Here is a 12,558-nt window from a genome sequence, read left to right on the forward strand (position 1 = left end):
TAAAAGAGACCCCACAGAGCTCCCCAGCCCCTTCCACCATGTAAGAACACAATGAGAAGTCTGCAACCAGAGAAGGCTCTCCCCCAACCACGCTGGCACCCTGATCTCAGACTTCCGGCCTCCAGAACTGTGAGAAATATATTTCTGTTGTTTATAAGTCACCCAGTCTGTGGTATTTTGTTATGGCAACTTGAATGCATTAAGAAACTCCCCCCTCCTCCAACATTTCCCTATTCTTTTTCCGATTTATTTTTCTGTATATCACTGATCACCATCGAATACATATATATAGTTTACTTCTTTACTTTTTCTTATTTTCTATTCCCCCCTCACATCCTAGAATATAAACTCCATGAAGCAGAGATCTTTATAAATTGTGTTCAGTCTTTATCCCCCAATGCTTAGGATAGTCGGTGGCAGATTAAGCACAAAGTAGGTGCTCAGTGAATAGCTAAGGAATAAATTTTTAAAATGAATCACAAAGCACCTGTAAAATACTTACCTCTACTTGGCACCATGCTTGATCCTGTACAAGACAACTGCTAGAAGCCAGGAAAATGTAACCTGATCAAATACCTGCAGCCCAGTGTGTCTGCACAGTGATGGGGCATGCAGAGCAGGTGTCTCCCCTGATGTATCACCAAAGCCTGGGAACATGCTTCATTCAGTCTCCTATACCTTCTCCCTTAACAACTCAAGAACCACTAGGAGAATGAATGGCTACACTGTAAGTCACTGATAACATGTGATAAAGGAGTTCAGACATGGAAGAAGCCAGTTTACAGACATCACTATGAGAAGAAGTGTGGTGGTCAGCTTCTAAGACATCCCCCCAGTGATCCTGTTTTTCTGGCATTCCCATCCTTGTATGGTCCCCAGACACAAGGAATCAGGACTCCCCTGTGTGACTGACAGAATAACTTCCACAGCTGGGTCAGAAAAAGTATTTTAGCTCCTGCCTTGGTGTCTTGGCTCTCTCACTCTTTGGAAGGCACCTATGCTCACCACTACACCACCAACGTATCCCTCACTCTTTGGGAAGCCAGCTCCCATGCTGTGGTGATACTCAAGCAACGCCATGGAGAGGAACTGATTCACCAGCATCAACTTGCCAGCTATGTAACGGAACCACCTTAGAAGTAGATCTTCTAATCCTGGAAAAGTCTTCAGATAACTGCAGCCTCAGCCAACATCTGATGTCAACCTCACGAGAGATCCTGAACCATGTGGAGAAAGAATGCCACCTGCCATATCAGCAAACAAAGGATGTTGTAGCCATCAAGCCCTCAGCCACTGCATCTGTCCCCAGCTGTGCACCCTGAGGGGATTCAGGATGGGAAAGAACAAGATACTGGCCTTAGATAGTTAAGGTGCGTATCAGAGGAATGATTTCAACGAGCCCAGACACTTGCATCTTCCTATACAGAGAAAAATGCTAAATTCACTGACTTGAGATGTCTGTTTTTTTTTAATTAACAGTAATCTTTTGATGTTCTGACTACCTGTTTTTTGTTGCAAAAACTCCTATATATACCGGCTCCTCCCTCACCTCTTCCGAGCAGTCCCTCAGAGCTATCTGAGAAGCTGCTTCCCAGGCTTAAGTCCTCAGAAATTCCGCCGAATAAAAAAACATAATTCTCAACTTTTAGGTTGTGCATTTTTTTTTTCAGTCAACAAACAGAACCACCTAAGTGAGCCAGTCCTGAATTCCTGATCCACAGAAATCATGAGAGGTAATCAATGATTACTATTGCTTTAAGCCACGGATTTTGGGAGATCCGTAACACAGCAGTAGATACCTAATACAAGAGGTATTAGAAATGACTTCCACAAAGGAAGTAGGGCTTGAAATAGAGACATCAAAGGAATTGTAGGAATAACAGAGGCAAAGCAGTAAAGAGAATACAGGGAAAACCATGAGCAAAGGCAGATACAAATGTTAAACAGAAACCATGCCCACACAGAACCTCAGGATTGGAAACAAATCTTAAAGGTCAATTTAGTCCAACCTTTCATCTAGTGCTAGAGTCTACTCTAAAAATAAAACAACTAAGGCAGGGACTGCATGAATTTATCTAAGCTAAAACCCAGAAGAAGGCGGACTCCTTACAGCGGTCCTCTGTGTAACGATAAAATGAGGAGTACGTAGTCATAACAGAGACCATATTCCTGCATTTGAACTGAGGTCATTCCTGGAAGTGATTTAATAAGAAATTGAGGGGGAAGGAAGATGGAGAACAGAGGAGGGGAGAAGAAAGACAAAAAGGAGGAGAAGCAGAAGAAACAGAAGCAGGAGAAGGAGGAAAAGAAGGGGATCAGGAAGAAGAACAATAACAACTCTACAACAACAGAAGATGAAAGAGGAAACACTGATTTATTGAAATGCTGTGTGGTGGGCACTGTCCTAAGTTCTTTAAACACATCATCTCATTTCACCCTCACAACAGCTCCACATCCTCAAATTATTTTAGCTCTACTTCTTCCCTTCCTTCCCAGGAGTCTTCCCCTCACCCTGTTCTCCTGATTTGAGGTAGAGAAAGTGGACAAACCACAGAGAGGAGGGATTAAATCATCATGCATCTGACCTCTTGTCAGGAAAAATCTGAGAATACAGTTAAGGCTCCAGAGGGTCCAATCAAGAAAGAATCCACCCACAGATTCGGGGCCTTCCCTTCACTGAGGATATAAGGCCAGATTTCCTGGGCTGCTGGTCAGCAAACCTCTAATCAAAGGAAGAACAGATCTGAGATGGGAAAGAAAAAATCTAGAGCATTCTCTGTCCCAAGATATGATGTTTTACTGATCCCAGAGTAGGTTCTTTTAGAGGCCAGTAGTAGACCTAAGAACAGATTTGGGGCCTTCCCTTCACTGAGTATATAAGGCCAGATTTCCTGGGCTGCTGGTCTGCAAACCTCTAATCAAAGGAAGAACAGATCTGAGATGGGAAAGAAAAAACCTAGAGCATTCTCTGTCCCAAGATATGATGTTTTACTGATCCCAGAGTTGGTTCTTTTAGAGGCCAGTAGTAGACCTAAGAACCCCAACTGGAGGAGGGATTCCTCCACAAAGCTAATAGCCTATTTGTGAAGTTGATAGGAAGCATTTGCCTTTGACCCAAAGAAGCAGGCGGGAGCTTGTTCTGTAGGTAGCCACTTCACAAGATGTTGCCATGTGTACAGTGGTACAGGAAGGGAGGGGGACATCTAGGTCAAGCCAGAGGACATCAAGTTAGTGACCATTCCCCACTCTGGTCATCCTCCTGGGAGAAGAGAGCATATGCCAAACTAGTATTAGAGAATATAGTTTTCAAAACTTAACTCAAGGTACTAAAATAGCTGATTATACTTCTAGGAAAACAAACATAGAAAATTAAATTTTAAAAGTATACATACAGCCTATACCAATTAAAGGCCTATGGATTAATAGTCAAAACATCAGAACATCTCTAAGGCCAGGAAAACTAAACCTTTAACACATACCATACTAATGGCATTGATAATGGACATGAAAGGGTAACCAACGCAAAAAGTCTTACGAATGCTAGCCAAGATCGCCTATACATGGGGTCAATGAAACATGCTGCAAATAGTTTAAGAGGATGCCCAAGAAGTGTTTACGGAAAGAATGGTCATAAAAATGATTTCTCAGAAAAAAAAAAATGGCATGACCTCTGAAACAATGGATGTACCGGAATTATCAACCAGATAGGCCACCCTGATTTGCAAAAGGATGCTTTGCTGCCCAGTCCACAGGGTCAGAGAAAGCAATTAGTACCATTCAGCTCTAGCAAATTCCCAGAGCACACAGTCTCAGGTAGAGAGAGGTATTCTGTGCCTCTTTGCATTTCCCCATGGCCCAAGCACAAGGCCACACACAGCAGGTATGTGGCTGAAGGGGGCGCTAATGATAACACACACTCCACACCCTCAAGGAGGTCAGAGCCAAAGGTGCCAAGGTCCCAGCTGCTGCCCCTGCTCTGGGTTTACCATCATTGAAGCTGTCACTGGCGGTGACGTGGGCGAACGGTGACTGGGCCCGAGGCTCCTCACACAGGGAGTAGCTGTGCTCGGCCTGAATGAGAGGCGCCGGGGACGTTGGGGACGGCTCTACCTCCATCGACACACTCTTCTCTGAGAGGAAAGGGTCGTTCAGGAGCTGGCCCAAGACGTTCTGGGAAAACTCATCCAGCAGCTCCGAGAAGTGCTACAAGAAACAAAGGAGGAAGGACTCAGTTTCTCTTAACCATGATCTGATAGTTACACACATGTTCTAAAGCAAAAATATCATCCACTGCTTCAGATGAAGTCCCTTATACACAATGTCCAGTTATCTGTTGCTGTGTAGCAAACCACCCCAAAGAGTAGTGGCTTACAACAGCCAAGAGTTATTATCTCTCACTACTCTGTGGGTTGGCTGGGTGGATGTGCTGATTTCACCTGGGTTCACTGACAGAGGCACAATGAGCTGGAAGGCTGGTGGGGGCTGGGCTGGGACACTGGACACCTGGGCCTTTTTCTCAAAGAGGCTCTAGCAGGCTGGGAGTCCTCATAGGATGGTAGAGATGTTCCCAGAGGGAGAAAACCAAAGCTGCATGGCTTCAGAGGGCACACATCATCACTCCCTCCACATTCTTCAGGTCAAGGCAAGTGACAACGCCAGCCCAGATTCATGGGGTGGGAGAATAGACACCACCTCTTGACCAGAGGAACTGGAAAATCACATCGCAGGCAAGTGTAAACAGGATGGCATGACTCACTCGGGGCCATCACTGGAACTGTCCACCACATTTTGTATTGGGAATATTTTAAAATAAGCTATCTTGTATTTTTGAAGCATGAAAGTGTTATTTATAGCCAAGTGCCAAGTTCAAAGGCATCAGAGGCAGCTTCCCTCTATTCTCCCAACTACCTTGATTTTGTCCCTTTCTAGTTTTTCCTTAATCTCTTCTCATCTTCCATCTCCAACAGCACCACCTCCCTAGCCCCCCGCCATGCCATGACAATGATACAGAAATGGTGTATACATATATTCACAGGGAGTCCTATATCCCTCGTTCCATGGTCCCACACTAAAGGACTGTAGCCCCATCCACTCTCCCTCACTGATAGGGGGATGTTCATGATATGAGGGTCTGTAGAGCTGGGTTTCTCAACCTCAGCACTACTGACATTTTAGATGGGTGATTCTTTGTTATGGGGGGCAGGGTTGTTCTGTGCATTGTAGGATGTTTAGCAGCATTCCTGGCCTCTACTTACTACATGCCAGTAGCACTCCCCTAGTTGTGAAAACCGAAAATGTCTCCAGCCACTGTCAAATGTCCCTTGGCCAGGGCGGCGGGGGGTGGGGGGGCGGAGGTAAGGGGAAGATCACCCTTGGTTTAGAACTACTGCAGTAGAGTATATTAAAAATAATTATAATTTAATTTAAAATTTCACTTGATACCAGCTGTTAGAGCCACTTCTACCTTCTTAATGTTCCCTGAGTCACAGACCAACAGGTGTCACCCTTACTGATTAAACTTTAGGGACACCTCTGGTATAGAAAGGAAGTTAGGAAAGCAGGTACAGCAATAAGAGAACTGATTGCAAATGGTGATACTTGGGGTAGACAATGAAAACTCTTGGGATTTGCAGGGCAACTAAGTCCTACCATTGAACTGAAGTGTCAGTGAAGGTGTTATGAAAATGAATGTAGCTTGGGGAAGGGGGGGGCAGGTGGTGACCCTAAGGTTAGAGCTCTAATATTAGGATAGTTGTAGGGCAGAACTTCTGCTTTTGTAAAGGAGAGAAGCAGACAACAGAGAGGAGGCCTTGTAGGCTAGGTCCTTAAAGCAGAGTTAGATTGCTGGGTTTCACCAACAGCACAAACATGAGAAATGGCTGCATCTCATCAGGACAGAATGCAGAGAAGCCACAGGCCTTGGGCACATCCTAACAGGCATGGGTGATCTATGAGAACAAGACAGGGTGGTTGGGAGAGGGTTCTCTGTATACAAACATATTTAGAACTGAAAGGTCCTTAGAAGCATCTAAGGCAAGAATTCCCAAATGCCAACTGTCTGTATCACAATCACCAGAAGAATTTTGTTTTAGTTGTTTTATAATGGAATATTTCAAGCATTCAGAAAAATTAGAATAGAACCATGAATAATTATGTATTGATTCCTTTTTAAAAAAAATCTTATTTTTCCACATTGCTACTGCAACTTTTTTTCTTTACTCTTTCTTTCCTTTTTAAAAAATAAAACATGAAGCTCCTATCCAATCCCCTTCTTTCCTCTCAGAGTTAACTACTACCCTGAACTTGGTGTTTATTTTTCCCATCTAGGACTTTACACTTTTACTACATAAGTATGTTTCTATTACAAACATACGGACTTTTTTAACTTTAAATAAACAGCACCATACTTCACACCTCCTCTGCAAGTTTCTTCTTGCAAAAAATTTTTTAGGCTTATTCATGTTTACATGTGTAGCTCTATTTCATTCAGTTAAATTTCTGAATTGTATTACATTGTACTTATCCACTTCCTCTTGAGGCACATTTAAAGTTTTTCTTATATATGCTATTGTAATAAACATTATTGAACATAAAGGGAAATTTTAAAACATACAAATCCTATGACCCATCTTCAGAGCTTTTGACTTAGTAGGTCAAAGACAACCATATAAAAACCACCACTACCAGCTGTGAGTCTAATGTTCACGTCAGTTTTTCAACCATTGAAGGTTGACCCCATCTCCACTCACCACCTCTCTCCCTACACCACTTTACAATTAAGTCCCTGGAAGTTTACAAAGTCACTGGAAGTTTACAAAGTCCCTAGAAGTTTGGACATGCTCAAGGTCAGAGAAAGATTCATGGATTTTGCAGCCATCATGTGCTAAACTTTAGATAGGTCCTGTGGATATAAAATAATAAAGAAGAAGACAGAAAAAACCCTGCCTTCCTTGAGCTGATCATCTAGACCAGTGTTTTTCAAACTTTTATGTGCATATGAATCACCTGGGGATCTTAAGGCATAGATGTTGATTCACAAATCTAGGTGGGCCTGAGATTCTGCATTACTAATCAGCTCCCAGGTAATGCTGCTGGACCATGGACCGGACTTTGCATGGCAAGGAGTGGAACAGCTTCAAGGCTAAGACTAGGATGCAAGTTTCCTGACTCTCTGATAACCTGAAGCCAGGGTCTGATTCCCTAAGCGGCTCCCCAAAGACAAATTTACTGGTTACCTGAGGGTGAATATTCTGCAAGCGTTTGACGGAATTCCTTTCAAGACCAAAATTAAGGAAACAAGAAGAGAAATAAATGCCACAATGTAAAATGCAAAAGCAAGACTTGAACTCACAATCCCTGCATTCCCAAGCCACAATTCTGTCCCTGTGCTGCAGTGTCAGCCCTTGCCAGCTGTGCTGGCCCATCTAAGCCTCTGGAATCCTGAGGCAAGGCTCTCTTTGATTGCCGGTGCTTTCCCATGGAAGTTGGCCAGGCTGGGCTACTCTGCTGACACCGTTTTCTTTCTCTTGAGCAGCACTAATGAATGTTTTCATGAACATCCCCTGGATAACCAATAATAAACCTTCTCTAACTCTGCTAACCATCCCTGACCTCTCCTTACTTTGGATTTTGTAGTGATTATCATGTCACCAAACAATTTAGTCCTAAATGACAGGGAGTCCTGAAGAACTCATGGTTGTTACCAAGTGCATTATGACAACCTTCCCTCTGGAAAAAGAAGCTCCTCAGAAGAAGGGAGAAACTGTGCTTAACCACCACCCACACCGAGGAACTCAGCAAAGTGGTGAGCATTGAGAAGGTCCCAGAGAGACACTTGTGTGTCTTTGGGGTCCCAAAGATACGCCCAACTTGTCCCAACCAGACGCTGTGACTCAGCCCAGCACATTAGCTCCAGCTGGGTCTCCTTGGCAGCTATGGGCTCTGGGGCTCAGCAGACAGGTCAAGCTCCCACTGCCTGTGCAGGAACCAGGCCAAAATCAGACCATCTTTAATGCCAGTGAGAGAGGGGCATATGGTCTTGGAGGCCGAAGACCAGAGAAAGGAGCAAAGTGAGCCTCAAAGAGGGAGGCTTTCTGCCTACAAACACTTTAGCAAAGGACTACTCGTGTAGTAGTTCAAGGGCTATGAAATGTCAGTTGAATTCTTTCAAAGACATGGCATAATAGCATTTTACCATTCTGCTTAGGAGTTTCATCAAGCTTTATGGGTTTATAATACTTTCACAGCTTTCCCCTCAACCAATGTTCACAACAGTCCTGGGAAGTTGGCTTTAAACCCACTGTCCAAGGTCTCAGTCACCTACTGTTTGAGCTTGGCCTTGAACACAGATCCTCTTATTGCAAATTGACCGAACTTTCCCCACATTATTTCTCCTAGGAAAGAAGCATCCGAGCTTTACAACCCAACGGCTTGGAGAAGTTCTAACCAGGATGAAAACGTGATGCTGATGCTGATTATTAATGAAGATGTTGATAGGATCAGGTGGTAGGCTCATCTGATGGACTTAGTGCTTGACACATTAGATTTTCAGAAAATGAGCTAAGTGCTTTGCTATAAGGTAGGCATATCTCCATGTAAAGATGAGAAAACTGGGGCTCAGGTTGGTTAGGTACGTTGCCTAAGATTGGAGTTGCATTAACTGAATTAATATTCCATCCCAAGGCTAGCCAGTTCCAAAGCCCATGCACTTTCTACCAAGGAATGCTCCATCATTTAAGTCAGCCTCTAAAGCTGACATGTAGTAGAGACTGGATTTTAAAAAACAAAAGACAGACTCACTGACAGCCCATCCACTCATCCTTTATGAACACACAGTCTTCACCATTCGAAGTGTAGAAATGTGTCAGGGGTTTGTTAGATGGAGAGGCTCCTGTTATCACTTCCACGGGGCATCAGCAATGAGAACAGAAATATTTTCTTGCCCTTTGAGCGTGGTTCTGCCAAAGGGTTCAAAGCCACATCACAGGCTCTCCAGTTGGAAGAAACTTCCTGTCGAGGTTAAACCTCTATCTCATGACATGAATGTTCCTCATCTCCTCAGTGAAGATGCATGCAACTTCCTTTATGAAACCTTTTCAAGGTCTGTCTCCCCATTACTAAAGACCTGGCATTTAACATCCTTCAACCTGGCCCCAACCGTCCTGTGAAGTCTTGTCCCCCTTTATTCTTTTTTTTTTTTTAATTTTTTTTGATGTGGACCATTTTTTTTATGATTTATTTTTGTTTTTATTGTTTAATATTCCTTAAGAATGTGAATATCCTATTGTACTTTTCTTTATTTTTTTTCAATTTTCTCTAAGTTTATTAATAAGTCAAAAGAAATTTTTTTTTTCTTAAAAAAGAGAAGCATCATAAACCTTTTCCTTCTCCTAGTTCTTGGGTCCTTTTTTTTTCACACACACACACACTGTATTTTATTTTTACAAGAGATAAATAAACTGACACCAAGCATTGTAAATGGATGACCACAACAAAAGCAACAGTGATTGCAATTACCAAACACAAAACACACTCATACTGTGTCATAATATTGACATTCAGTCCAGTAATCCTCCACGGTAACAGCTCCTTTACTTTGCAGTGAAAATTGATTTGTATATTTTTTGCCTCTGAGTCCTTGTGGGATTTTTTTTTTTTAACTCAAACAGAAAGTCACAAAAATTATAATCATCCTCATCAGTTCACTCAGTCCCATGTAATTTTTTTTCATCTTGATCTTTTGTTAGCACTTTTATGAGTTCATCAGTTTTCCATTAGAGTTCTGAAAATGCTTATTCATTCAGTTCAGCAGTATAGTCAGTAACCAGAAACCTGTACTTGTCACTCTTTTCCATGAATTCCTTGAAGATGAAACCCTTTTATAAGAACATATTTGCAAAAGCATCAGAGTACACCCAGAACTGTCTGTAAATGACAAAAGACTTAAAAATGACCACGGTTAAAGATTTGATGAAAGTTCATAATAATGCAATTGACAAGGAAATTTAGTTATTTCTAACATATACATTTTAAAGTAATAACTAGAATTATGACTTATAACATTATACCAGAACATATAAGATTTTTAGAAATTTCATGTAATGCCTGAAACATTTATATTAACATATTTCCATACAAATAACCCAAAGAAAGTTTAGTATTAGCTGTTTTTTGTTTGTTTGTTTTTTTATACTGCAGGTTCTTATTAGTCATCAATTTTATACACATCAGTGTATACATGTCAATCCCAATCGCCCAATTCAGCACACCACCATCCCCACCCCACCGCAGTTTTCCCCCCTTGGTGTCCATATGTCTGTTCTCTACATCTGTGTCTCAACTTCTGTCCTGCAAACCGGTTCATCTGCACCATTTTTCTAGGTTCCACATACATGCGTTAATATACGATATTTGTTTTTCTCTTTCTGACTTACTTCACTCTGTATGACAGTCTTTAGATCCATCCACGTCTCAACAAATGACTCAATTTTGTTCCTTTTTATGGCTGAGTAATATTCCACTGTATATATGTACACATCTTCTTTATCCATTCGTCTGTCGATGGGCATTTAGGTTGCTTCCATGACCTGGCTATTGTAAATAGTGCTGCAATGAACATTGGGTTACATGTGTCTTTTTGAATTATGGTTTTCTCTGGGTATATGCCCAGTAGTGGGATTGCTGGATCATATGGTAATTCTATTTTTAGTTTTTTAAGGAACCTCCATACTGTTCTCCATAGTGGCTGTATCAATTTACATTCCCACCAACAGTGCAAGAGGGTTCCCTTTTCTCCACACCCTCTCCAGCATTTGTTGTTTGTAGATTTTCTGATGATGCCCATTCTAACAGGAGTGAGGTGATACCTCATTGTAGTTTTGATTTGCATTTCTCTAATAATTAGTGAGGTTGAGCAGCTTTTCATGTGCTTCCTGGTCATCTGTATGTCTTCGTTGGAGAAATGTCTATTTAGGTCTTCTGCCCATTTTTGGATTGGGTTGTTTGTTTCTTTAATATTGAGCTGCATGAGCTGTTTATATATTTTGGAGATAAATCCTTTGTCCATTGATTCGTTTGCAAATATTTTCTCCCATTCTGAGGGTTGTCTTTTTGTCTTGTTTATGGTTTCCTGGGCTGTGCAAAAGCTTTGAAGTTTCATTAGGTCCCATTTGTTTATTTTTGTTTTTATTTCCATTACTCTAGGAGGTGGATCAAAAAAGGTCTTGCTGTGATTTATGTCAAAGAGTGTTCTTCCTATGTTTTCCTCTAAGAGTTTTATAGTGTCCGGTCTTAGATTTAGGTCTTTAATCCATTTTGAGTTTATTTTTGTGTATGGTGTTAGGGAGTGTTCTAATTTCATTCTTTTACATGTAGCTGTCCAGTTTTCTCAGCACCACTTATTGAAGAGACTGTCTCTTCTCCATTGTATATCCTTGCCTCCTTTGTCATAGATTGGTTGACCATAGGTGCGTGGGTTTATCTCTGGGCTTTCTATCCTGTTTCATTGATCTAAATTTCTGTTTTTGTGCCAGTACCATATTGTCTTGATTACTGTAGCTTTGTAGTATAGTCTGAAGTCAGGGAGTCTGATTCCTCCAGCTCCATTTTTTCCCCTCAAGACTGCTTTGGCTATTTGGGGTCTTTTGTGTCTCCATACAAATTTTAAGATTTTTTGTTCTAGTTCCATAAAAAATGCCATTGGTAATTTGATAGGGATTGCATTGACTCTGTAGATTGCTTTGGGTAGTATAGTCATTTTAACAATATTGATTCTTCCAATCCAAGAACATGCTATATCTCTCCATCTGTTGGTATCATCTTTAATTTCTTTCATCAGTGTCTTATAGTTTTCTGCATACAGGTCTTTTGTCTCCCTAGGTAGGTTTATTCCTAGGTATTTTATTCTTTTGTTGCAATGGTAAATGGGAGTCTTTCCATAATTTCTCTTCCAGATTTTTCATCATTAGTGTATAGGAATGCAAGAGATTTCTGTGCATTAATTTTGTATCCTGCAACTTTACCAAATTCATTGATTAGCTCTAGTAGTTTTCTGGTGGCATTTTTAGGATTCTCTATGTATAGTATCATGCAATCTGCAAACAGTGACAGTTTTACTTCTTCTTTTCCAATTTGTATTCCTTTTATTTCTTTTTCTTCTTGGATTGCCGTGGCTAGGACTTCCAAAACTATGTTGAATAACAGTGGTGAGAGTGGACATCCTTGTCTCATTCCTGATCTTAGAGGTAGTGTTTTCAGTTTTTCACCATTGAGAATGATGTTTGCTGTGGGTTTGTCATATATGGCCTTTATTATGTTGAGGTAGGTTCCCTCTATGCCCACTTTCTGGAGAGTTTTTATCAGAAATGGGTGTTGAATTTTGTCAAAAGCTTTTTCTGCATCTATTGAGATGATCATATGGTTTTTATTCTTCAATTTGTTAATATGGTGTATCACATTGATTGATTTGCGTATATTGAAGAATCCTTGCATCCCTGGGATAAATCCCACTTGATCGTGGTGTATGATCCTTTTAATGTGTGGTTGGATTCTGCTTGCTAG

General features: G+C 41.3%; 1 protein-coding gene across 1 annotated transcript in view; it reads right to left on the reverse strand.

Annotated features, from left to right (window-relative positions):
- The window catches only part of CREB3L2 (cAMP responsive element binding protein 3 like 2), a 126,630-nt gene that overhangs the window by 47,293 nt on the left and 66,779 nt on the right, over positions 1 to 12,558 (reverse strand). Inside the window, exon 2 of the mRNA XM_082473039.1 lies at positions 3,987 to 4,203. Within this exon, the coding sequence (XP_082329165.1) occupies positions 3,987 to 4,203 (217 nt within the window). The remainder of the gene's footprint in view (positions 1 to 3,986; positions 4,204 to 12,558) is intronic.

This window comes from Balaenoptera physalus (genome assembly GCF_965194825.1).
Source record: "Balaenoptera physalus genome assembly, chromosome: 8".
NCBI lineage: Eukaryota > Metazoa > Chordata > Mammalia > Artiodactyla > Balaenopteridae > Balaenoptera > Balaenoptera physalus.